This window comes from Anarrhichthys ocellatus, unplaced genomic scaffold (assembly GCF_004355925.1).
Source record: "Anarrhichthys ocellatus isolate YVR2014 unplaced genomic scaffold, GSC_Weel_1.0 scaffold99, whole genome shotgun sequence".
In the NCBI taxonomy this organism is placed as follows: Eukaryota; Metazoa; Chordata; class Actinopteri; order Perciformes; family Anarhichadidae; genus Anarrhichthys; species Anarrhichthys ocellatus.
Window position 1 is genome coordinate 606,684 of NW_022280129.1, and position 27,003 is coordinate 633,686.

The following is a 27,003-nucleotide window of genomic DNA, read 5'->3' on the forward strand; positions in this document are numbered from 1 at the left end:
AGTCACGGTTAGCGTTTTATCGCTAGTTAATGTTGTGAAACAGTCACAGTTAGCATTGTAGGGGTGCAATGAATCACAAACCTCATGGTTCGGATCGTACTGTGGTTTTTTAATCACGGTTCGGATCATTTTTCGCATCAGCAAAGAAAAAGGGGGTGGGGAGGGCTTTCCATTTATTAATTACAAGAACTTCAAGAACACTTAAAGCAAATAACTTTGGGCTATAGTCTTACATAAAAAACACAACATAATTATGATATATTTTTCAAAAAGATGAGAATATATCTACATTGTCTGGGGAAAGGGTAGCGACATCTTTGTGTCTGTGTGACTCTCAGGGGGGGGGCATGTCTGCAGCACAATACTTTAAATATCCCACTCCGCTGTGATGAGTGAGCTGTCAGTCTTTCCTCTTCATAGAGGCCTGGAACGATCTTCATACTGAAGTGGGTGCCTGAGGGGATTTCGTAGCACGGCTCAAGCACTTTAACCAGATTTTGAAATCTGTAATGACTTGTATTTTATTTGTGGGAATTACTGCCACCTAGTGTTAACTTAAAGTGTTATGGTTATTCGCCAGTGTGCTATATGTGTGGCACATGTAACAGGAAGTAACGTATTCCTTTTCCTGGTTTTGTCACAACATGGCTCTGTTGTACTGGAGTGATTGTGCAATAGAATCTTTATCCATCCTGCATTTTCTGGCCCTCTGAGTGGCAATGCCAGTGAGTATAATTAGGGCCCGAGCAATGTCGGGCCAGCGAAGGCCCTATTGAAATTGTACCCGTTTAGGTAAATGTACGCATGGTTGGAGGACTTGCCATGCATGAAAACTCACCAGATTTTGGGGACTTATCAGGCCTGGTGAATATAGCCATCTGAAAAAGAATACATCTTTCTGTGTAAAAAAATGGCTCTCTAGCGCCCCCTACAAGTCGGACCGGCGACGCCCCTCGGCCAGTATGTCCGATTTACTTGAAATTCAACAGATATGTTGAATTTTAACATGAACTAGATCAACATTTCAACATTAACTAGATCTAAAAAAAAGCCTCTCAAACCCCTAAGCTCCGTCTACTTAGATTTTCCGCCATCTTCAATTTAGTGAAAAACACATTTTTGCAAACTCCTACACGCTGGGTCCGATTTCTATATAATTTGCTGTGGATCATTAATGGACCTATATTATCTAAAGTTATCAAAAGCTTTTTTATATATCTTAGCATTTACAAGATGCGGACCAATGAACTTCTTAGGGGCGTGGCATAATATCAATACACATAACTTCTCAACCGTTTGTCCTAAATTCCCAAAACTTTGAGCATATGTGCACATCGCATCCCGTAATAAAATCTGAGAGTTAGTTTGCATTCGACCACTAGGGGGCGCTACAGTAAACCCGCAAAGTTGTGTTTTTTGTCACTTTTTGCATTTGTCAGCCTTGGCACTTTAACGAACTCCTCCTACAGATTTTATGCGATCAACTTCTGCTTTGGTCAGGATGCTCTTAAGACCTTTGTGATTAAAAGTTATCAAAATTGAGAGTTTTCGTTGAAGAACCTTTTGCGTCATTCGGCATGAAAAAGGAAGTTGTTATAACTCCAAGGCACATTATCCAATCCGCACAAAACTTATTTTGCATGATGCTACTTCAAGCTTGAACATACTTCAATAAAAAAAAAATCAATAATTCATAGCGCCGCCTACTGGCTAAAGGAAATGTCATATTTTATACTTTTAATTATTCCTCCTAGCCAGGTGACCTGATGAGTCTAAAATTTGGTAAGAATAGCCTTAAGACATTGATGATGCATCATCATGAATTTTGTGAGTTTTCGTTGAACGCTGTTGCCGTGGCGACGCATCGTTCGCCATGAAAAAGGAAGCTGATGGTTTAGTGGGTTGGGATGCTCAAAATCTCATGGAACTTTGTACATGTGTCACAGGTCATTGGAAGAAATAGTTTATATGATGTTTTTTATTGGCCGTTTTAAATTGCCTCTATAGCGCCCCCTACAATATTTCAAAAGAGCAGCCCGAGCGCTACGTTTTGGCTACATGTATGAAACTTGGTAGGCACATGTATCCTATGGAGACTTAAAAAAAAGTCTCTTGGGACCATACTCTAAACCCTACCGGAAGTTGGTCATTTTCAATTTTTGTATGAATTTATACAATATTTCGACGATGCAGCCCTCGCAGTACGTTTCACCTAGATATATAAAATTTTAGATGTATATCATTTGGTAAACAGATGTATCACATGTAGACTTACAAAAAAGCCCCCGGAGCTCTAAGCTCTAAACCCAACCGGAAGTCAGCCATTTTGAATTTAGTGAAAAAACACATCTTTGCGAACTCCTCCTACACGCTGGCTCCGATTTCTACGAACTTTGCTGTGGATCATAATTGGATCTAGATCATCAAAAGTTATCAAAAGCTTTTTGATATCTCTTTGCGTTTACAAGATATGGACCAATACACTTCTTAGGGGCGTGGCATAATATCAATACACATAACTTCTCAACCTTCTTAAGGTTCTTAATAATTCTTCTTAATAATTAGGTGGATGGGTTTACATTGGAGTTAGTTGAAAGCTTGGTGCGTCTCATACAGACTCAGTGACTGTGTTTGTATCAACACGTCGAATGCCACTGCCCAAGTGTAGTTATTTGACACTCTGGGAGTGACACAAGGCTGGACAGTGATATCAATGTGACTGTGATGAGCCGATATCAGCCCAGTTGATTTGGACTCCATGTTTTCAATATTCAAACAAACAACCAATGCTGTTGTATTTCTGTTGAGGAGTTTGGAAGGATAGAAAACCTGTAGACATGTCTTCAAAAGTCTGTTTTGTTGGAACACCTGGAGGATTTAAAAAAAACGACCTTTTTCTTTTGAACAAGTCTGTCTGTGTGTGACTGTAACAAATCATTGATGCAAAAGACTCACATATATAAACTGGTATATATAGCCCAGGCTGGGGCTAACCACAGCTTGTGTGCATGTCTTAATTGTACATGAAAGCAAAGGTGAGCAGTCAGCTGTCTGAGGTGATGCAGCAGCATCATATTGAATGGATGGATGCAGACGGACCGTGCTGTTACACTGACAGACAGACAGAGCTGATGAAAAACACTATTTGTTCTCGTTTCCTGTAGCACAACACAAGTAAGTAAATCAGTGTAACTGGATGTTGCAGGCTAACACGTTTGCATAACCATATTATGGCGATGTAGCTTGTTTTTTTCTGTGTCGTTGATCTTATTCGTAATGGTATCCTTGGTGTTTTTCTTGTCTTATTGTTATGTCCAGCCTCTCAGCTTTTATGCTGTTTGTGCTCTCCTCATTTATTGCCTTCTCTTTCTTATTCTCCTTCTCCTTCTTGTTCTGTCTCTTTCTCTCTCAGCCAGCTACATTCCATTAAACCTTCAAAGATAACTGATGACTGCCAGGCTACACTCCGTTGTTGTTTATATTTATTTCTCTTTTATTTATGATTGGTCTTCCCTCCGGATAGAGAACACATGCCATTCCTAACATAATGTTATATTTCCCGGTGTCTGTCCTCAATGAAACCCCCCCACCCCAAAAAAAGAAAAAGTCATTCGTTAAAAGCCCAATGCTACCTAGAGGGCAAAAAGATGCTGCCCTAGTTGCCAAGCCTGCTCCATACCATTTTTAATAATCTGGCTTGCTGACAGGGGCGGGCCCCTCCACCTTTTTTGTGTTTTCTTTCTTTTTTTGCAAAAGCAACCCCCCCCCCCATCCCCCCTACCTTGCTTTTATGAAAAAGTAACACTCATGAAATTGAAAAAAGCCACAGCTGACTTTCAGGGCCATTTCTCATGTAATGCATTTCAATTGGGTTTTTTAAGATAGATTGCCGAGGTCACAGCGTGCTCTAAACATATCTCATAACCCAGATTGTACAGCCACGTCCCCATGTCTCCGATCTGTTTTGCAAAGCCGAGGCGGTGAGGGATATGGAAGGCAGTGTGTGTGTAGCATCAGTGGCCGGCAATGCTGCATTGCATGACCTTCTTTGATTGACGCCCTTTCTCCAGCTGTGAGAGGGGACTGGGAATTCACAACCCCCATAGCGTGGCTCAGATGGAGACAGAGACTGCATCATCAACCCTTCTTCTTGATGTCCTCGCTCTCTCCTCTCAGCAAGGACGTGCACTCCACTCTGCTGTCTGTTTTCACACAAAGCACTGCTTATGTCGCCTCAGATCTGTCAGTCCCTCAGGGGGGATCACAGGCCGCCTTGCCTGTCTTACAGCTCTCTCTGCGGGGTCGTGGCGGCATCGCCAGCCCCCGAGTACCTCCTGCTTTACATTTGTCTCCTGAAGCAGCAGAGCTGTCCCAGGAGACACTTGAAGGTGGTTGAAAAGAATGGAGTTCTCAGAGGTTTCTGTCAGGACACATGTTTTTCAGATGAGAGACTTCTATGACATTTTCTGTGGGCAGAGGTCTGCTTCAGATTTTTTTTATTTTTCCATATACTTCAGTGTAGTCTGTCAGTGCTGAGCCTGTGACATATGTCATTAACATGCCTGCTGTAGTGCTGCAGTCACATTATTCAACGTATTATTGGCACATGATTTTCATGCAAAGTGGAAGCTGATAAAAGGAAAGACAAACTTTCTGTGGCTCTTTAAACTTGATCAACTGCTAATTAAGATAACTACTTAGTGACATTCACCAAGTAAGTACCAGGCCTCTGAGTGTCCTATACCTAAATACTTATATTTCTACATGTGGATCCATGCAAAACAGTGTTGTTGGATATTTTGAGCTATAATGGGAGATATGTCACAGGAACCATGTGCTATTCACATATGAAACATTTAAGTAAGCCAGTCACTTGAAGAAAGCCTGAGAGATGAGGAAAAAAGCCCTTTAAGTTAAACGCGTTCACTAAAATGATGTTGGTGTTCATAATTTAGGGTTGATGTTTCACATTTGTTTTACCGGATAATGTCTGGTTGTATTTTTGATGTTTTATCTGATATAGTGTCATCTCATGTGGGATGGCCCACAAGTTTAGCATGATCAGCTGTTTCTTCAGCCGGTTTCAGCTTCTGGACTGTGAGGATGCGTTTTGTTTTCTGTTTCGTATTATTGCAAATTCAATACTTGTTGGTTTTGATTCTCTTTTTTATATTGCTGTGAAAACATCTTCTTCAAACAACTGTATTTATCCGCCAAAAAACCACATTTCACAAGATTACATTTGAACACGTCACAATAACGCAATCATTTACCTTTGCCCAATACTCAATTGTACTGAACAGAGCATGAACACCGCATAATGTAACTCACTGGAGTCTCAGTATATTAGCTGTTAGCTCCAGTGCTGCCAAAGTTACTAGCTCTCCTCCTGCTGTTTTCAACATGGATTTGTTCTTAACAATCCAGCATTATCATCACAAGTAGCATCGCTTTCTGTAATGTGTAAGGAAATAACTCTTTCTTTTGGTGAATGTGGGCTGATAGAATATCTTATTAGCTATGAATACCGGTCTCTCTTGTTATCCCCTACCCTCTACGATACATATCACATTAAGGCTGAATATTCAAAAAGCGTTTCTTGTTAGTTGTCTGATATCAAATGAACTGAGAAATGGCTATAAGATATTCTCTATCTGTGGCTTTCCCCATTACTTGATGAGAAAGAGAACTGCTGACTTCCCTTGGGTGGAAGTACTCTCTTTACTTTGATGAGAAACAAAGGAAAGAAGAACTGTACTTTCTGTTTTGGTGAGAAATGGTGAAAATGTTGCTTTTCTCCGGATAGATGCACTCCCTCTACTTAGATGAGAAATAGTGGAGAAGTTGACTTTCTTTTGGATGAAGTGTTCCCTCCAATCTTACAAGAAATTGATTTTCGTTTTCAATCTCCATTCATAACAAAAGTATCAACTTATTAAAAATATGGAGTCCATTTTCATTTGAACTGCATGTGAGCTAGTACTGAGACCTTTCATCTTGTTATATATTCTGCTCCCAAAGATGAAGAATGAACATCCATGCTCCAGAGGCACTGCATCTCCACAGAACGTCTACCAGAGGTAGCCAACACGGTGCCTGCGGGCACCCTGTCGCCCGCAGGGACCACGTGAGTCGCCCGCAAGACATGTTCTAAAAATAGCACTAGTCATTATGGAGCTCCGTCTAAAATTGTAGTTGCTGTTCTTTTTTTAATCAAAAACGCTTGCAGAGAGTTAAGAGAGTTGGGTACCCGGAGGCGCACGGCGGACAGCCAGGACGAGGCTGCCGCACCGCACTAGGTTTTCAGGTTCTGAATGGCGGGCACATCCCGTTGGCGCCAGCCGCGCGCCGCGAGCGCACCCCGTCGTCAGGTCCGTAAATCCTCAGAACAGGCCGCGGGGCAACAACTCAGGGGTGGCGGGGGTAGAGGCGAGGCAACACAATCCGACCGAAAAGGCCCAGACTAGAGATTTGAACGCGGGCGCCCGAAGACGCTCGCGTGCCTCGGAGGGTTGGATCCCCCGCTCGGCTATAGACGAGACTGTTTACTAGTTTCTTCGTGGAGACAAAGGTACCATTAGAAAAGCTGGTGTCGGTGACAACAGACGGGGCTCCGGCGATGACGGGCCGGCATGCAGGCTTCATTGCGCAATGTAAAGGTGACCCAGACTTCGCAAAATGTCTACATTACCACTGCATCATTCACCAGCAGGCACTATGTGCAAAAGTAACCGGCTTTGATCATGTGATGATACAAAAATATCACAGATGTGAAACCTCTGACTTTCAAATGTTGAAACAGATTAACAGAAATAAAAGTTGCATGTTTAAATATGTATGTGTAGCTATACCATCATAGTTGTGGAAATCATTATTAATAATTATTGTGAGGAATAATTAACTGACATGTGATCAAACAGTCTCTTCACATATATTATTATTATTATTAAGGTGATCTGTGCAACTTTGTTATTCAGGAAGTTTGTATCAAATAAGTAGCCCTTCTTACTACTCAGTACCCTTGAAGTAGCTCTCAGTTTAAAAAAGGTTGGTGACCCCTGGTCTACACAGTCCTCTTTGTACATGAACATGAAGAAAGGTATTTCTGGAGGGCTGTTAGCTTAGTGCTCATGTATTTAAATATTACATTCAGTGGGTACAACTTACTCCATTTGACCTCAGCTCCATCAAGGCTTCCATCCTCTGTGCCCAAATTAGGCTTTGAAATGACAAAACCTGTGGACAATGGGTAAGTTTTCTGACAAAATGAAGTCCATATGGATTGTCTTTTCCTACATTCAGTTGACTGTTTCCTGCCCACTATCTTGGCCTAGACAGGCAGTTTGTAAAGTGTGAAGGGTCAGGGCCACAGGGTGTACCTTAAGTGACTGATCTTCCTCATCACCTTCAGTCTCGCCATAGGAAACCTCAGGGCTGGAATAGTTGGAGTGAAGAAGAGTTAGACAGCAGAGTGAAATGAAGTCGGGCCAGTGTTCATCCGTCCCCCTTCCTCCCCTTATGATGCCACTCAATGTTCGAGCAATTTCTGCCTCCCAGGAATTCATTTATATGTAAAACACAAAAGCCCAGACTACAGCGCTGACAAACATTATAAGCAGCCTCGGAAGTCCCACAGGTTTTATGTAATTGACCAGTGTATTGAAAACTTTGAACTTGGCAACATGAGAGCCAGTCTGTGATATGATTGGAGTTAACAAGGCAGCACTGTTCTCCCCCCTGGGTTTGCTTGTCAAGCTAGCGTTATAAGCTTCAAAACGAGATGTTCTGTACAAAACAAGAGCCAGGACCATCTTTTATCAAAAACAAATGCCCCCCTCCCCAAACTCAAACTTGTTTATTCACAAATTAACCATTTGGACCTCTGACTAAAACTGACAGAATTTCTCACACAAAATATTCTCTGAAGCTTAAAAAACAGTTGCACTTTCAGGGAACTGTCTCTGCTCTCTTTTTCCATCATATACTGTCTCAATCTCTCACCTTTTCCCCTCTCATCTCTTCACACTCCTGTTTACAAGACTCTTTGATGTTACCCTCACAATCTTGAGGATAATAATATTACAAAACACTTCCTGATCCTGACACCTTTTTGCCAAAAAGACGTTGGTTAAATTGTAATCCAGACCTACAAAAACACCATATTGCCAGCCTCAGCTGAATAAGTAGACCAGTAACTGAAATAGACTGGCCAACCAGATCTTAAAAGACAGTACACACCTATCCTATCAGTATCATATCCTTATGCCCCATTCATTTTGTTCATGTACAACTAGTGTGTTAGCATTGTACACCCAATGCCAACACACAGAGCTAATGAAGGTAGGGCTGTTCAATGTCAACATGTTTTAAGCTGTTAACACATTCATATGCAGTATATATAGATATTCAATATGAATAGAATATATCAATATTTGGTTGGCCCTGCCAATAAAAACTCTTATTAAATTTAGGTTAGACATCCTCTCCTGGTTATGGCAAAAGCATGACCCGCCCTACTCTGGCTCTTTTTGGTTTACCCTGATATTCTACCCTTAAACCAATCTCACTCCTCATGCCTAAACTTTACCAACCCAACCAACAAAGGCAATGAGTGCTAGCCAATCAGAGGCAGAGTAGGGCGGGTCATGCCTTTGCCATAACAGGATTCGTAATTTAGCTACCTGGTTTGGGAAATTTTTCGCTGCTGCCCCATTTGATGATGTCATACCAAAGAGGTTTAGGAAGTCTGGCCTAAGAGGGCAAAACCTGATTACACAAACGCTTAAACATTGCCCTCCAAAAGGACCCCTTATTTCTGACGCCCATATCGGGAGGACTGCATCGTCCTTCAGTGCCTTCCTGTTGACCGCTGATTTGCCACTTCTGTCATTAAGGCACACATTCTACTTTGTATGGTGCAGATAGAGGTCATAGTCAAAAGAGAAGAGTGTTGGCTGTTGGTAGGAAACGGGAAACAGAAATGATCCCGTCACAAGCTGTTTGGAACCATCCATCTACTCCAACATCCTCCCTAAAAGGTTTTTTGGCATCAGTAATGTTACGCTACTTCCACCTTTGTTCCTGGCAGACAAGAGTCATAATTCATACAGCTGCAAGGTAAACATAAGTTTTGTTTAGGCAAACAAATAACAAATTCTGCTGTTACCTACATGAGGACAGTTTGGTTACATGAACAGTGCAACTTGCTACTCCTCTCTGCAGGTTGTATACGGTATGTCTCTGAGTGGTGAAGAGGTAAACTACAGTGATATCTCAAGATAGAAAATAAAAACTGAAATCTGCATTAGTATCCCAGGTACTTATGATTCAACCAAGATCATTTCTATTGAAATGACAAATGAATACGTTGGTTAATTTGTTGGCTATGGAAATAATATGTATTGAAAAATGTGAGCAGATGTTTAATATGTTCTGAAGCAAAAGTGCATTCTGTCCTCCAAAGACTACGTTACTCACACTGAGTGGTGGCGTTTGTAATTTATTAGACAGAGGGTTGAACACATGTTGTCTTTGACCAGACATTTTATATTTTAACTTCTAAACCATCATTTGAAATTCATGTCGTCTTCCATTTTAAAGAGTGAGGATTTGGCCAGTTTTCAAAGACATGATGGATGGCGGCTTTCCTGCTTGAGAAGTCATTCTCTGTGATAGATAATAGAATCTTGTAACATCAAAGAATGAATGCATGTACATTTAGTTTTCAGGTGGGTTGTTAGTTTTAAATCAGCTCGTCCTCCCCTCCCTCAGAAACCACTTAGAACATCTATAATAATGATGCATTAAGGTGTCAGCAGTGCAGACTGCCATATTCATCACTGCAGCCTGTTCATGGAGAGAGTCTGTCTCCTGTGCTTACCTTCCCACATATTAATGCTTTTTTGAGTACATTACACTACATCACATCTGTGTGTGATGATGATATCACACACATACAAACACACACCCTCACACACACTGCGTCGATTTCATCCACCTTTGTTGCCAGTTTTTTTATGCTCTTTTGTAATGGATGTAGCTCGGTAGCTAGCAACCTGTGTAACTAGCAACCCTTAACCCTACAAAGCTCTCGATTGTTTCTCCAGCGCTGAACTAGCCACATCAGTGACTCAGACATCTGGAACCAGGCAAACCAACCAGTGTTGGTTGGTTTGTTACTTTTTTGGTCCATACTAAAATATCTTGACGACTGGATGGATTGGTGTGAATTTTGGCACAGAAATGAATGATTCCTGCATTATGAATCCTAGTGACTGAAAGTCATCACTTATCTGGGGAAATATTTCCAACATAGCCATCTACTTGATGGATGTGTGATCTTTGGTACAGACAGTCATGCCACTAACGTTGGTGCTCTGCTGACTTTTCACTGGTGCCACCAGTCAGCGAGCAATGTGTGAACAAGATGGTGGCAGAAGACTCAACAAAAGCATCTTCTGTTACTGTTGCCAGTTACTGTTAGCATTGTACCAGTTGCCAGCTAATGCTACAGTGAACTAGCTAGCTTGGTTAGCAAGCTGCATCCATAATTCAGGTTAGCTGTGGTATTCATTTGGATGCAAATTTTGGCTAGTGAAATATTACTTTAAAAAAATGTACTCACCATAAAAAAAGAACAGCAGACTCCTTTGAAATTTAACTTCTGATCCTAAACATTACTGCAAACGGTTACTGTTCATTAATACTGGGGCACAATAATTACAGCTAAATTCCACAATACAGAACAAGGTATTTGGCATACATCAATAATTGTAAAAAAAAAGAAGAGCAGTGATCTCAACATTATCATTAAATAATATTTTCCGTCTTCCCACGATTGTTCCACCCCTCTGAATGTATTCAGTGACCAGAATGCATTAAAGTAACACAGGAAGGCTGTGATTGGTGAGCTGGCCGGATCACTTCCATTTCACTGTTTTATTTTTCTTCAGTGTCTTTGAGGTGCTTTTGATTGTCCGGCACTAAAGGATGTGTTCTAGACATGACACCCTCCTGTTCACGCTGGGCGGACGGAGCATAGAGGAGGTATTTTTAACCAAGACCTTGACCCGCCCATCAGACTTCCTCCAGCTCTGATTACAGGTTGCAGCTCAGTCCACAACAGGCCTCAGACTGGCTGGGTGATGATGTCTTTTGACCTGATGTGAAGATGTAAAGGCGGGAAAGTGGACCCTGCTTGCCTCGGGAGCGACAGGGGGTTCCCCGCTCCTCTCCAAAGTGTTTTTCTGAGCAGAACATAAATCACTTGTTTGGTATTGAGATGGCTTGCCTCCGGGCTCAACAGTGTCTCTACGTCTCGCTCTCAGGCTTTTGAACTCCAAGAAGAGAGAGGCGCTGTTACAGGCCCCCTGAGGCTGATCGCTGAGAGGGAGGCAGTCTTCCTCCTCCTCCCAGGGCACCATTTACCTAACTCTTTCGCCATCTCTTTGGCTGTCTTTTCCCACAAACCATTGCTTCAAATTATAGCTTTTCCTGCCTCCTGTTATTGATAATTTTCAATATCCTGCTAGATCATAGGAATCACTAGGAGGTGAGAGCTGAGAGATAGAGTGCTCCAATATTTGACAGACTTGTTATGGTGCCAGTGGGGATTATTTATATGCAAGGCTACTCGGCTCAAAGACATCCCAAAGACAAACAGGAACACAAAGCAGTGACTCCTACCTCACAACATGATAGAGCTCACTATAGTAGGAGTCGAACCTGAGTCACATAAATGTCTGCCTGTGGCTGGATTAATGAGCAGCACAGCACAGGGATTGAAGACTGTTACATTTATGAAACAATTCCTTCCTTCCTCTTCAACTCATGCCTTGACTGTGTGTGCTCAACACCGAACCGAGCTGACTTATGAAGTTATTTCAACAAAAAATGGATCACTTTTAGTGCTTTGCTCCTGTCATCTTTTTGATCATGTTGCATTTGTAAGAACTTTACAAAATGGGCCTTGATAGAAGGGCGTGTCGACAGGAGGTAGACATTGGGGCGACTGTGGCGCAGTGATAGAGAGTCGTCCTTCAATCAGAGGATCGACTGTTCGATCCCCAGCTCCATTAGTCCATGTCAATCAGAATCAGAATCAGCTTTATTCACCATGTATGCGTACGCATACAAGGCATTTTACTCTCAACATACACAGAATATACAAAAAAAACAAACAAGGACAACAAAGTAGAACAGAGGTAAGCATAGATATTTAACTACTATGTACAATATAAATATACATATATATATATATATATATATATATATATACAAAAGTATGTGAACATAAAGAACAACAACAATGGCAATGGAATGGAAGTAATAGTGCAGTATGACTGATTAAGTGTTCATCAGAGTGATGGCCAGTGGAAAGAAGCTGTTCCTGTGTCTGGTGGTTTTGGCGTACAGAGCCCTGTAGTGCCAGAGGGGAGGAGTTGGAACAGCTTGTGTCCAGGGTGTGAGGGGTCTGCAGAGATCTTTCCAGCCCGTTTCCTGACTCTGGAGGTGAACAAGTCCAGGATGGAGGACAGGCTGGAAACAATGATCCTCTCTGCAGACCTGACAATCCGTTGTTGTCTGTTTCTGTCCTGTTTGGTGGCTGATCCAAACCACACAGTGATAGAGGAGCAGAGAACAGACTGGATGATGAGTAGAACAGAATCAGCAGCTCCTGAGGCAGATTGAACTTCTTGAGCTGGAGCAGGAAGTACAACCTCCACTGGGCCTTTTTCCTGATGGTGTTGATGTTGGGGGCCCACTTCAGGTCCTGGGAGATTGTGGATCCCAGAAACCTGAAGGTCTCCACAGCAGACACAGTGCTGTTGAGTATGGTGAGGGGGGGCAGTGTTGGGGGGCTCCTCCTGAAGTCCACTGTCATCTCCACAGTTTTGAGCTTGTTCAGCTCCAGGTTGTTCTGATCACACCAGAGGACCAACTGCTCAGCTCCAAGTGTCTCATCCAATGTGTCCTTTGACAAGACACTTAACCCAGTACGTGTATGAATGTTAGATAGTCCTCATGGGCAGGTGGCACCTTGCATGGTAGCCCCTGCCATCAGTATGTATGGGTGTGGATGATGACATGCAGTGTTAAAGCGCTTTGAGATGACGGAAAACTAGAAAAGCACTTGAATAAAGAGCTACTCAGTTCTACAGGAACACTGCTATTCCTTCATGTCATTGTCTTCTGTCTGGATCTCCAGGTGATGTGGTGCTTCACTTTTACACTGTGATCTGTAGCTTTAGCTTCTGTCTTTTTACTGCTGAACCAGTTTGATATTCTGGATATATCACAAACACATACTGTCTGCATCTCTCTGAAATCCCTTTTTTTTTTTTTTTAAAGTTAGATAACATTTCTTCATAGAAATGCAGTTAGTGACCGTGTGGGCTCCGTGGTCACTTTGACAGCTTGACAGAGCAGCAGGGGGTGGGGCTTAATGAAGGGTCACAGATGTAAGAAGGACCTGGTGTGAAATGTGCACCAGGTAAAGAGGTGCTGGTTGTGGAATATACTACGAAAACACAAACTATTTCTTATTTGTCATGTAACCTCTCCATGTAACAACCCCGGTAGCCATGTGTCTTGGCCCAGCAGTCTCCCAAATCTGGCACGCTTGGCTCTCAGCTACATACATTATCACAAATTTTGATTGTTAGGCCAATTGTAATTATCATTTGGGCCTAATCGCTAATTTGACCGAGTGGGAGTCAGTACTTTTCAGTTTGGGCCAGTTGTTGTTTAATGATGCTTGAACATCACATCAAAGGAAAACAAAAAGGGAAAATAAAATGGTGTGCCATGGCCCATGACTGAGAATTATTTTATAATCCGGTTCATCAGGTTTCAGTGCTAAGTCACCATCTTATTTCAAGTATGTATGTGTTTTATACCTGTACCCCAGGTGTAAAACACAACGAGCAGACAAATATGGGCCCGTCTTCATCTTTGTATGCCACATAAACCTGTTGTGGTCATTAATCTGCTGATATAACGGCCTACACGTCAGGCTTTCAGATTGGGATATTGACTGCAGGGATTGTTTCCCATTCACAAGAGTTCCCACAAGAGCATTCGTGAGGTCCAACACTCTTTTTGGGTGATAAGGTCTGGCTTGCTTTCCCTTTCAACCCAAAGGCGAGTTCTTCCCCTCTGAAAAAGTTTTGGCTTTGTGCAGTCCAAGTAAAGGGCAGAACGGGGCCTTTTGAATGCTGTTGTATTTAGATTTGACTTGGTCTGAACTGAAGGGTCCAAACCATGAAAATGAAATTGTCTCTCAGCTAATTATTACCTCCATAAAGGCCCCATTTTTATGGTGATTTTTTTCAAAACTTTGACATTTATTTATTTATATTTGGTTCAAATAAGCCTCTTAATGTACTTATTTAACTAGCCATCTGCAGACACCCTGTAGCAGTAGTGATGTGTCCCATCTGTGCACAGTTGGTACCACAGCTAGCCATCGTCAAGCAGATATTGACCAATCGACAGCAGTGCGATGATGTTGTTACTGGCAGTCTGAATCCTCCGCCTGCACTGTCTGTCCTCAAGTCTTGGCAGACGCTCCTGTAGTTGTGTTTGCATGCTGGATGCCTCCCTCTCTTATAAATATGGAGAAAGTGGTGCAGTGGGCCAAATGCTAAATGAGCAGTGACACATACACAATAGGTTTGTGTTGGCAGGGTGAAAGCTCAGGGCAGGACACAACGTGATGACTGCTTCGCAAGTAATATGTCTAGCCCACTCTCAATCCTGAGAGAAGGCAGGAGGGTTAAAGCTTGATGTAGAAAGGAAACCAATAAGTGAGTAAATGAGAAAATGATGTCTCCGTTTTATGTACACCTATTGATGGTGCTTGTGTCTTTTTGCAACCAACATGGATCAACAGTTTCTCTTAGATCACTTGACGTTCTGAATGGCTTGTAGTCTTGATTTCCCCTTAATGGTTTTATTTTGTTGAAAAAGAAACAACCACAGGCAACGTTATGGTACATTACCGCTACCAACTGGAATGGAGTGTGGATCAGGAAATGAGCATGTGTGGAGCGCCAGGGAGACGCAGACACTCAATTGTAAAATGAATCTAACTTGTTGCAGACGAGTCCGTGTGTCCGAGGCTTTATGCATAGACGGGTCTTAAGACAGGCTGCTACGACAGCTCCTAAAGACTCAGATGATGAATAAGAAAACTTCTAAATTTACTCTTAAAATATAGGTGTTTTTCTCAATAATTCATTTCTACTGATGCACTTTCTGGTAGAGGGATTGGAAAAAACTGTTTCAATAACAATACATTAATGCTCAAACAGGGTCATATGTAAGCCAAAAGGAAATGCTAAAAGGATTTTGCATATAAAAGTTAGTTTACCCTTCCTTGGTATTACTGCTCAGTCTATTGACACAGTTGTATAATGTCTTCTGTGACTCTGTCGGACAAATTCATCCCACAGTAGAACTTGCGGGTGTAGAGTTTGAATGATTACAGAAGATAATATCTAGTTGTAAAATGGGAAATGTAGTATTCAGCGTTGTGGGAGCTGGTTCTAGATACTAGAGGTGTTTCCCCAACTTTATTGAAGTGCTATAATAAATCATTGGAGTGGCTCTTGAAATGATAGCTGCCTCATTCAGGAGCTGACCAACAGTAGATGGGCACTTGAGAAAGAAGAAAGAACAGACAGAATATTGTTCATGTCTTTATGGCTGTAGTTGTTGTAGTGTTGTAGTGTTATTTACGTGGGCTGAGGTATTTTGATGGAATGACATCAAAACTAATTCATTTCTAATCAGCCACTGTTTGGCAGATCATTTCTAATCAATTATATGACACTGAAATAAAATCCTGTTTAAGGGCCCTGAGTAGCATCGTCTTTTGTCCACTTTATGTCATCACTGTCCCATTTCATGCAGCCATCATGAGCGCAAACACGGCAGTGTTTGAACTGATTCTAATTGCTCTCACTGCTACATTCACAAGCGCAATCGCCTATGTTGACTTTAATTAATTCTCCACGTTTGGGAGAATGTGTTGTTCCAGTTGAGCTGTTTCTGCAATAAATTCACCAAACAAACTATAGCAGCCTTCTTGACAACTGTTCACTCCGCAAGTAGATGGAAAAGCGATGTGCACAGAGCTCTTTATGTGAGGATTAGTAAGCTGGAGAAAGAGCTAGACAAGTGATGTTGGCAGTGTTGATCTTGGCGAGGAAAAAGAGCACAGAAGTGCTCTTGGCATGCAGGGAGGCAGTGTTTCTAGACACTGCAAACTAAGTAAACACATGTGCATATGAACACAGTTTCAATAAACATGTAGACACGCATAATGTGTTTTCATTTCAACATTTGCTGTGTGCCTAAATGCATCATGCCTCCATATCACCATGACAACGAGTGGTTTGACCAGTTTTCTGAGAGTTGTTCTCATTGTTTTCACTGAGCAATTACACATCACACAAGTCCATTTCCCAGTGTTATTGACTTCAGGCTGCATCCTGGTTATCTCTTGACAATTTACTCTCTATTTATCACCTTTACTGCGGCTGTGTTTATGTAATCTCAATACATTTGATAATAATAATTAGTTTGTCCGGTTCATTATCAGCCTAGACCTGAACAGGATATCAAGGAATTCAAGTCAAAAGGCTGAAGTGCAATTGTTTTATTATACATTATTTTTTTCCACATTGTCATTTCTTAAAGTTACAATAAGTACATTTCATTTTGTGTTGATTTTGGCGGTCCTTGTGGACAAAAGTGGTAGTGTTTCAGAGAACCAAATTCCCTTTAGAAAAGCTGTCCTTCTGACAGTCTGCTCCGCTCAGTCCTGGTTCTCCCGTGCTTGCCTTCCCTCTAAGGCAGGGGTCACTAATAGGCGGACCGCAGTCCGGATCCGGACCCAGACGACCCCTAAAACTGATAGATAATTGAGAAATATTTTCTAAAGTTTTTCTATCCTTTACGACTCGTTCCGCAGTCCAGGAGACACACCGACCAGTTACATGCATGAGGATTATTAAAAGCGGTAATGTGAAGAGCCACTAAAGAGACAAAGCACTAATCTGTTGAGCAAACGTACCCACTCACATCCACAATGAAGTCAGAGATATTAAATGATCTAAGAGCCCAATATGATCAGAATCCTAACTCATGACTTCACTGTCCAACAATGATGTTACCAGAGAGGATAGAGCTGAAACAAGTGGTTTAATACAGTGTTTTTCAACCTTTCCTGAGCCGCGGCACATTTTTTACATTAAAAAGATCCCGCGGCACACCAACAACCAAAAACGTTACAAAATGACACCTTTTAGCATAATACAGCATATATACCAGGGATGTCAAACTCAATCACAGAGAGGGCCAAAATAACAAATTGTGACTACGTTGAGGGACAAACAGTCACCATGTAATAAACAGGATAGAAGGGATATTGGACAAAGTGCAAAAATAATACATGTTGAGGTAGGCTACATTATTTTATGCATAGGTACCAGAGCCAGATGTTTGGCATCTTTTCTTGGCTGCCAGTTCATTAATATCTGGGGTTGGGTTCTGTGGAAACCCTCAAGATGGAGTGAAGGTGTGCATCAGTGAGACTCCTGTGTGGGTTTTTGTGTATCTTCATCACAGAGAACAGCTGCTGACACAGGTATGTGCTTCCAAACATGCAGAGCGTTTGAGCAGCATGTAGGCGGAGTTAAGGCATCGTTTCGGGGTGAAGCTTGTAAACTGTGCAGCGCCCTCAGAGTCACACTTTGCCTTGAGTGTCATTACACTGGAGGTCTATCAGCTCCACAGGTGCTCTTTCCAACTCAACTGCAAACGGATTGCTGAGCAGTTCAGATTTACATTTCTGAGCTGCAAAGTCGGTAAATCGCAGAGTGAACTCTGTGCCAAGTGCACCCAGTTTATCAGCAAAATGCGCAGTCGGGAACACAGCGGTGGAGACCTTTACTGCATCACACATGTCTGTGATGATCACACGTCCCCGTCCCTGAAGCTGGAGGTTTAGCGCAGTGAGATGCTTCGTTATGTTGCACATAAAGTCAGCTCACATCGCCACTTCTCGTCCCGGAGCTCTGTGGTGTGGCGGGCCAGTTATGATAAATATATGATATTTTCTGGCGGGCCGTTGTACCGAGGGCCGGATACATGCTGACAATTTAATGACAAGTCTCTAAATGTGTTGATCCTTATAGGCTTTTCATCTGGGTTATGTTGTCCAGGGCCCAGTTCAGAGTCTGCATTTTTCCTTTTCAAATATTTCACCATCGCTGTTCGTCTTGTCACCGCAACTTCTCCCGCGCGTCATTTCATTCTACTGTCTTACATGAACACGTCATTACTTCGCTACCTACTGCCACCCACTGGCATGGAAGAGCATGTATTACTTAGCCAGCCACTATATTGCAGCTCAGACGCTCAACAATGGCAAAGCATTTGCAACAACTAAATATTTTTTTGGACTCATTAAGTGAAATTGGACATTTTCCCACGGCACACCTGACGATCTCTCACGGCACACTGGTTGAAAATCACTGGTTTAATAACACAGAGAAAGTCCATGAACACACTCTTATTAGAAAATGATATTATATTATATGTTTTTTTGGTTGACATCACTTCACCCTGAATGAACTGAATATAAAGCTGCAGGGCAATTCAGTGAAATTCATTTCTCTAAAATGTAGTACTTTATTTTAAGATGCACATTTTTCAAAAGCTTTCTGTCATTTATTCTTAAATGCAAAACTTATTTTACTTAAAAGGAGAAAAGAGCATTGAATTTTCATTGAAAACCCCTTCTCTACCGGGTCCAGCAATACGGCCTGGGTCTCCAGCAGCATGGTGTCGGTCTTGGCTTTTAGAGAGTGAGTCGCACAAAGCCCCACTTTCAATCTTGTGCTTATAAGTGTAGCACCCCGTTGCCACAGAGACCCGGTTCAAAACACCGTAAAGGCATATACACACAGGAAGCAGGGTTATGAAAATATAACTCTTTTATTGGTACAAATCTAACTGTGTGGAGCAACCAGTGACAGCGGGTTTAGCGGGCAGGAGGAGTTCACAGACCAGGCGCTCAGATCGGCCTCACAAACACCTAAAAGCAACAGAAACAAAACAAAAGACCAACGCAGCGTCCCACTAACTAGAAAAGAAATGAAAACGAAAACATAAGTAATCACAAACAACTGCCAATAAACAGAAAATAAACCCAAAAGATTCTACTTCAACCCACCTGTTCAGCAACCCAGCCAACCCCACCTGGATTCCCCCCAGCTACCATTGGGTGCACTGCTCAGGAAGCTCTAAAAAACACGAATACAACATTACATCTTTCTTGATTGTACCCAATTTCCCCAGCACACGAAATACATAATGAAAGACCCTTCCACTCTAAATATCTATACCTCAATCAGCCATCCCCCAATCACACGCTGTCCCCTCCGTAACTGATGCCTCCCAGACACTGCGCTACCGACGCACCTTCTCATGCGGCCTCACCCTATGTCTCCGCTTGTTGCGGGAGAGCAAGTAGTTGGACTCGGCACCCCCGCTCGTGACACCGGAGAGAACGACAAAGCCCGCGATTTGCCAGCAGGTGCATCTTTTCAGCTAATCAGGGCCCGTGCACCTCATTACCGGTCCGGCGGACCCAATAGTTTCACCCTGTCAGTTCCACTTGGTTACATCAGTTTCTTTGAAATAAGTTATTCAACATACAAATGCATAAAATAATGACTAGTAGTTTAAGAAATCTTAGTCTAGTTCAGTGGTTCTCAAACTTTTTCTGTCGCGCCCCACTTTGGAGGAAGAAAAATGTTCATGCCCCACCGCCCCAACAAAATTGTAACAAAATGGTCCATGTTGAATTTTTATTGAAATAACATTTTGTGACTCCTCCATCTGTGCTTTTTCAAATAATAGAATAAAGAAAATTGCAATCACTTTTAAGTAAACCAGATTGCTCCATCAGACAAAAACTAATAAAATGTGTAATCACTTTGTTAGAACAATGCAAATAAAGTTATATCTGTGCAAAAAATAACTACAATTTGGCAAAAAATTGCTTATTACAATTGGCTGATATGAGATGCTAAGTCATTATTTTGAGATAGTATCTCATTATAATGACTTACAGGATCTGTAGTTTTTCCTCACAGTGGCGGAAACGGGCTTCCATACATTTTGCCATGTATTTATTAATTACTTAAAAAAAAAGAAAAAAAAAAAAAAAAAAAGGATTCTGCATTTCCCCCTGCGCCCCACCTGTAATACCGCCGCGCCCCACTAGAGGGGCGCGCCACACAGTTTCAGAACCACTGGTCTAGTGGTTGATGCACAGGTTTGCACCCTGCATTATGCACCCCTGGAGAGGTGGTGTGTAATGTGTGGAGACATCAGCCGTTTTAAAGAAATAAAGTAAAGTTTGTTTACGTTATTTAAGGTGATAAATTCAAATGAGCCAATGTTGGCTTTTGGTTACACATGGGACACATGTACAGTACCCTGGGTGAAAGTCCTGTGTTGACCCATTCTCCTCCCTTCATGGACTTCTGTGGACTATGTTTAGGAATGTATTTGTGATATGTCAAAAACAAATTAAAAAAAAGAAATTTCCCTGGAAACGTAATTGTTTCATTGTAAAAGAACGCAGTAGTATTTTATTTAGAGCAGAGGTAGCAACACGGTGCCTGCAGGCACCTGGTCGCCCGCGGGGACCACGTGAGTCGCCCGCAAGGCATGTTTTTAAAATAGCACTAGTATGAAGGCAAATCACTGTCAAAATCCCAGAGCGCAAATAAGATCCACGTGTGTAGAGGTCCCGTGCTTGCAAATTAAACAGCAGCGCGCGTATATTACTATGACGAGTGCTTTCACATCACACGTGCAGAATATCTCTGCTTGCGCGAGCAAAATTGCAGCCTGCGAGGAGAAAACCATGCTTTGAGCGTGAGGGCGTCCCCTAGCGCGTCCCCAAGTAATTTTTTGTTTTTGACACTGAGTGGGCGGACCCAGTCACCGTTGTATAACTACATTTAATTGGTTAGAATCATCGTCTTTGGGTTGGCGGGATATCACTCTGATATCAATCTTACATAACTGATCATTTGTATAAACATGGGACAGAGTTCATGATTTGTTCAAAAATGTTACAAAGGTAGTGGTTCGTACAGACGAGACATGATGTGAAGATATGACAGTTCATAATTTCGTACAAAATGTTAGAAGTGATAAGTTGTACAAAAATATAACAGGTGTGATTTTGAACAAACTACACAATCATTGTTAATAATTATTGTGAGGAATAATTAACATTAACATGTGATCAGACAGTCCCTTCACATATATTATTATTATTATTATTATTGAAAGGTGATCTGTGCAACTTTGTTATTCAGGAAGTTTGTATCAAACAAGTAGCTCTTCGTACTACTCGGTACCCTTGAAGTAGCTCTCAGTTTCAAAAAGGTTGGTGACCCCTGCGTTAGAGTAAAGAATGTATTGATACATGATACAATCAGGGGTGACTGTGGCTCAGTGGTAGAGCAGGTTGGAGCGGCGGTGCGATCCCCGGCTCTGCTAGTCCATGTTGATGCGTCCTTGGGTAAGACTGTTCCTGCAGCGTGTGAATGTAGTATGAATGTTAGTTAGTCCTGGTAGGTAGGGGGCATAGTCCATTTACTATTTAGTTATTTTCTTCTTACACATGCACTCATTTTGGCTACTTATACAAATTCCAAGAGAGATGGTGATATCAGCAGTTGTTAACTGTGATGGAGATGTCAGAACCATTTGTTGTAGTGTCTTTGCGTCGGTAAGATTTGATTTGATTTAATGTGTGTCACCCAACCTAACCTGTGTGATTCTGTCTGTCACAGATGCAGATCTACATGTACAATTCAGATGACTTTGACAGCCTCAGTGCAGCTCTGAGGCAGAAGAGGATCATCGCAGCCATGGCCGTGTTTTTTCAGGTAGGAGCCTATTTTTCCCGTACAGTTTGTTTGAGCATGTGTACAGAAGTCTTATTAAAAGATGAGGAACAGGCACGTTTGGAGGATCATCCTTAAACTAAACTTTCGTCATTATTTGTTTATCATTGAGCTAGTTTATTTGTCGTCTGTGACAACTAAACAAAACAGTTCTGTCTCGTTATCTTACATGGAAATGTAGGCCATGTGGACACACAGTGCAGCTGTAGGGTTTAGTATTTTGATGTTCTTTTGTGAAAACCTCATTTAGCTGAAATCTTATCAGACGGACTTGAGCTCACTGTGTAAAGTCTGTGGAGGCTCAGCTGACAATGTGGGACGATATAATGTCGTATTCTTCATTAATAATGAGCTGTTGTTAAGATTTTAAATTGGGATTGGTTCAAACGTTTTCTGGGTTTGACTGATCAGAAATACATCCATCAAAAATGGTTAAAGCATACGGCTGAGGGACACTATTAAACAGAATTTACTTGGCATCTTTAAGAAATGCCAAGGTAAGTTGCTAAAATTAAACAATTCTTATCATTTTAGTTACAGTTCAATTATATTAACAGAAGCAATAGAGAGTACTCAATGAATTATTATTAGTAGTAGTATTATTGTTATTGTTTATGTTGCTTTTATTGTTAGTATTATTAGTATTATTATGTCAATATTTACATAAATTCAAACCAATGGAGTACAAGAACATCTGTTGGTCATATTTATTTATTGATGTAAATATGAGCCTATGGATTCTAAATCAAACTTGAACTTGAAATACTAAAATTAGCATTAAAATGAGTTTAGTGTGGGGGAGGAGGATGAGGTCGGAGGTCAGTGTGTGTGTGTGTGTGTGCTTGTATATCCTCAAAAGGGTGAACTTTATGTCTTGTCTCTCTCCTCAGTTTGCTTTTAGCGGTGTTTTTTTTCCGGAAGCTAAACCCTGATGATGTGTGTGTGAGTGTGTCATGGCGTGTGATTATGAGCTGTAAGACCTGTAGATCAAGATCAGTCTCTCCTGCCACCAGCAGTGATCTCAGGCCTGTTTAGTGGAGCTGTGGGGGACTGGGATCATTGTCAGCTTGAACACTCTCAATTGGCAGGAATAGAAAGTTAATCTGAGGCCATCGATTACCTAAGTGGGCTCTTACTTGGACCATTAACCCCCCGTTAATATTTCCCCCTCTCACTTCAGTCTCTCTTCCACTCTTGCTGTGTATATGTCTAAAGTGGCCCTAATCTGTTTTTCTTTTGCACACGACTCAGATCTGTATTTTTTATAGCATTGTGAACATTACAAGTCCCCCGGAATCTGATCTTTTCAATTCTGATTTAGTTCACTTTCATGCGCAGGTATGTGACCTCACTCTGAACAGTCATATGTTCATGCCACTGTTACATCGCTCTAGCTCGACATTCGTCACAGTACTGCTGTGAAGTCATTCACATTATGATCCCGTCACTGCTGGCTCCAACTCTGCATCCACGCACACCTCTGTACAGAAATAGCAGCCCCTGCTGCACAAAAAGCTTTTCTTTCTGCTCGTTCTCCTCCTCCTCATCTGCTCGCTGATTCGCTGGCTTCCACTGCACATTCACTTTTAAATGAGACCGTAAACGTGGACTTCAGTGGCCTCCACGTTTACTTCAGTGCTACATCGACATTGTCTTTTGCGCATGCAGGTCAGTTCATAACTGTGACTTGTTGACTTCGACCACACTCTTTGGAGAAGCAAAGTTTTGTTTTCCCAACAGATATCCAGACAAACACTTCAGACTCATGGAAGCTCTGCTAGCTACCACCATCCATGAGCTGTGTGCTTTTATTTGATTGGTACGGATAACGGTTTACCCAAATCCCATTTCAGTGAATGATGAGTCATTTAAGATATATTTACATTCACATGAAGATAAAGAAAATATGAATTTGATTATATTAATACTTTTTGGGGGGATATAAAGTAAACATATAACAATAGATTAATAACAATAACACAATTTTTATTTCACTATTTCTTTAATGTTTTAATAAAAGATTACTGTATAAGAGCTCACACCGTCTCAAATGTTGACCTGAGGGTGGCGTTAGAGGAAAAGTCAGTGGGGTCACTTAAAGTAATAATTCTCTGGAGGACCATGTGTCGCCAATATAATGAGTAAGCAGTTTGAATGGATAGTTTTGCAGCTATGACAAAACAGAGGAGATGAGTAGGCAGATGGAGAAATTGTTTAGCCCGAAGCAGCCGATGAAATGCTCCCTTTTTACTGAAAGGTAAAGCTCCAGTCGTCCTCCAGCACAGGAGCCACTCTATCTCTTCTTTTTATTCTCCCTCCCTCCACAATTCTTCTGATTTATGATATGGCAGTACGCACACATTTCCTCTGAACCTGATCATATTGTGCAGCTGCAGCTCGCAACCTGAAGATTGATTTGACCTCGTGCCCTCAATAACTTGACCCTCGCAGATGAATCTCAACAGTCTGCGCTCGTGTGCTTGTTCCTATGCACAGAGAAGTGTGTGTGTGGGCGCCAGCCTCAGAAGTTAATTTTTTTTCATTCATGCAGGTGCCGCTCGCTCTCCTTGCCCGCTCGCATGCTTCAGTTTGTCTTTGGTGACCTGAGAACACAGGCTCAAACTGAGAGTGTATGAGGCATGCCCAATACTTTCTTTGTTTTGTAAGGAAGAAAACACAGGTTCTGTGAGTTTTTTTCCGTCATTTACATGCTTCTTTGTCCGGCACCGAGTGTTTATCGTCTGAATGTGCATGCTTTTGTGAATACCTTTATTGAGTGTCTTTTTGCACCCAGGTAAGAATCACGCTGCAGCTATTTGTCTATTTACACCCAGTAAAGTTAAATATACCAAATTTAGCAATTCTGCCAAAATGTATTAGTGGCAGTAGTAACAGAAGATGTAGCAGTATAAAGAGGTACAAAGTATGTGTACGGTGTAGGTTGTGGTGGATGAAAGTGTCAAACTCAGGACTACATCCAGGAGAATGGAGTTTGAGAGAGGTCTCAGGCAACAAAGTACTAGGTTAGGTTTAGGCAACAGAAGTACTTTGGATATTTTGAGGCGACATAAGTAAGTGGTTAGGTTTAGGCAACATAAGTAAGTGGTTAGGTTGAGAAGCTCTCCTTCTGGACTGATGAGCCTGAATGTGTCCTCTACCAGGCTGCACTGTACTACAGTAGCCTCCCACACAACACTCCATAGAGACAGTAAGCTAAGCGGTTGGAGCTTAGCGGTTCTCTTTTGTCTTCTTCCATTTTCATTAAAATGGCTGAATTAAAAAATAACAATTTAACTACATTTTTTTGGTAAGACTTTATAATAACTACACACTATGAAGCATTAGTTAAGTATGAGTAAACACTTAATTCATCATTTATAAAGCATTGTTCCTACATTAATAATTCATTAGTATGCAATTCATAACAACAGTTATAAATGTTTTATTCTTGATTAATAAGCTTGTCTATTATGTGTTTCATGATTGTGTTTTCATACTTTATAAATGATGGATTCCCCATTTGTAAATTAAGTATTATATATTTTACAAACCAATTATTAAGGAGTTGTAGATGATAAATAAGATAATTTATAAAGTGTTAGTAAATGATTAATAACTTATTTAGATGTACATTATTCATGCATTTATATATAATGATTTAGATATGCACTAATGGTTATGGACTATGTTAATATATGCTTTATAAATGCATATTAATACTGCAATTTATGATGAATTCATGATTAATACAAAAAATTTGTAGGAACAATGCTTTATAAATGATGAATTAAGTGTTTACTCATACTTAACTAATGCTTCATAGTGTGTAGTTATTATAAAGTGATACCATTTTTTTATTTTTTTTAAAAAACTCCCAACATTGCACTGTATTTCTTGACATCAGCAAATACATTTTTCATATCAAAAATGTTCAAGCTGGTACACCTGCTCTGTATGTTGTGAACAGACTGCAGGGAAGTGCTCCTGCCAAACACACTTTTGGAATGTCGTGACCTGGCTCGTCAGGCACACCTGTGACACACAACCACACTGGGTGGGATGAGCAAGAATATGTTATTATACGTCATAGGTGGGATTGTTGGAGGGTGTTGCAATCATAGCCGATTACATCCAAAACATTCACACCTTTTAAACACTGGGCTCACCCCATCACACAGTTTGTAGAGAGCTTTCCTGAGTGGATACTTCTTGTTGTCTGGGATGCACAGAGTTTCAGATATGAATAGAGCAGCACCAATAATCTGCCAAGAGTTGTTGAATTCACCTTTTTGGACATGTTCAAGTTCCAAAGGTCATCATGTTTTCTGGGCATAAGTATGTATGTATGAATGTGTGTATATAAAAAAAAAAGTATATATAAAGTCAAAGTGACAATATAAAGATAAAGTGACGATAACGTTTTGCTGTTAAACACCACCATAGTGCCAGATATACAATAAAAGTAGAAAAGAAAATGTGTTCTTCCTTGGCTGATGCTTCACTCTTCCACCAAGTTTCATAAAATCAGGTCAGTAGTTTTTCTGTCATCCTGCTGAAAAAAAACACACAAAACCACCAAACCGAACAGAAAATATATTCTCCTGAGCGGAGGTAATTATGATTTTTAAGATAACTTTTTTTAAATTCTTGGAGCACGACTATAACATCATGTTGGTGATCACAGCCCCACGTCTACCTGCGCTGTAATTTAAAGTGTGGAGCTCCAGGTCAGATGGTTTTGGATGGAAACCTGGGGGGTGGACTGACCTTCCTGTCAGGGAGGGTCCTGAGGCAGTTATTAGCTGAGAGAGAAGTTTTAATTGATAATGTGATGATTTCACAGAACTGTGTGAATTGTTTTCAATGTGTCAGTATCCAACATGCCTGTTGATTTGCAGCAGAAACTGTAGAATGATTGATTATAATGAGCAGTTTGATGTGCACAATAGCACAGTGGGTTCTGCGCTTGTTTTGCTCCAGTCTGGGGAGAAGAATGAAGAAT

General features: G+C 41.3%; 1 protein-coding gene across 2 annotated transcripts in view; it reads left to right on the forward strand.

The window, feature by feature from the left end:
• The window catches only part of LOC116399049 (receptor-type tyrosine-protein phosphatase gamma-like), a 540,858-nt gene that overhangs the window by 376,900 nt on the left and 136,955 nt on the right, over positions 1 to 27,003 (forward strand). For both annotated transcript variants that reach the window (XM_031875879.1, XM_031875880.1), the window contains exon 5: positions 21,888 to 21,983. In XM_031875879.1, coding sequence (XP_031731739.1) covers positions 21,888 to 21,983 — 96 coding nt within the window. The remainder of the gene's footprint in view (positions 1 to 21,887; positions 21,984 to 27,003) is intronic.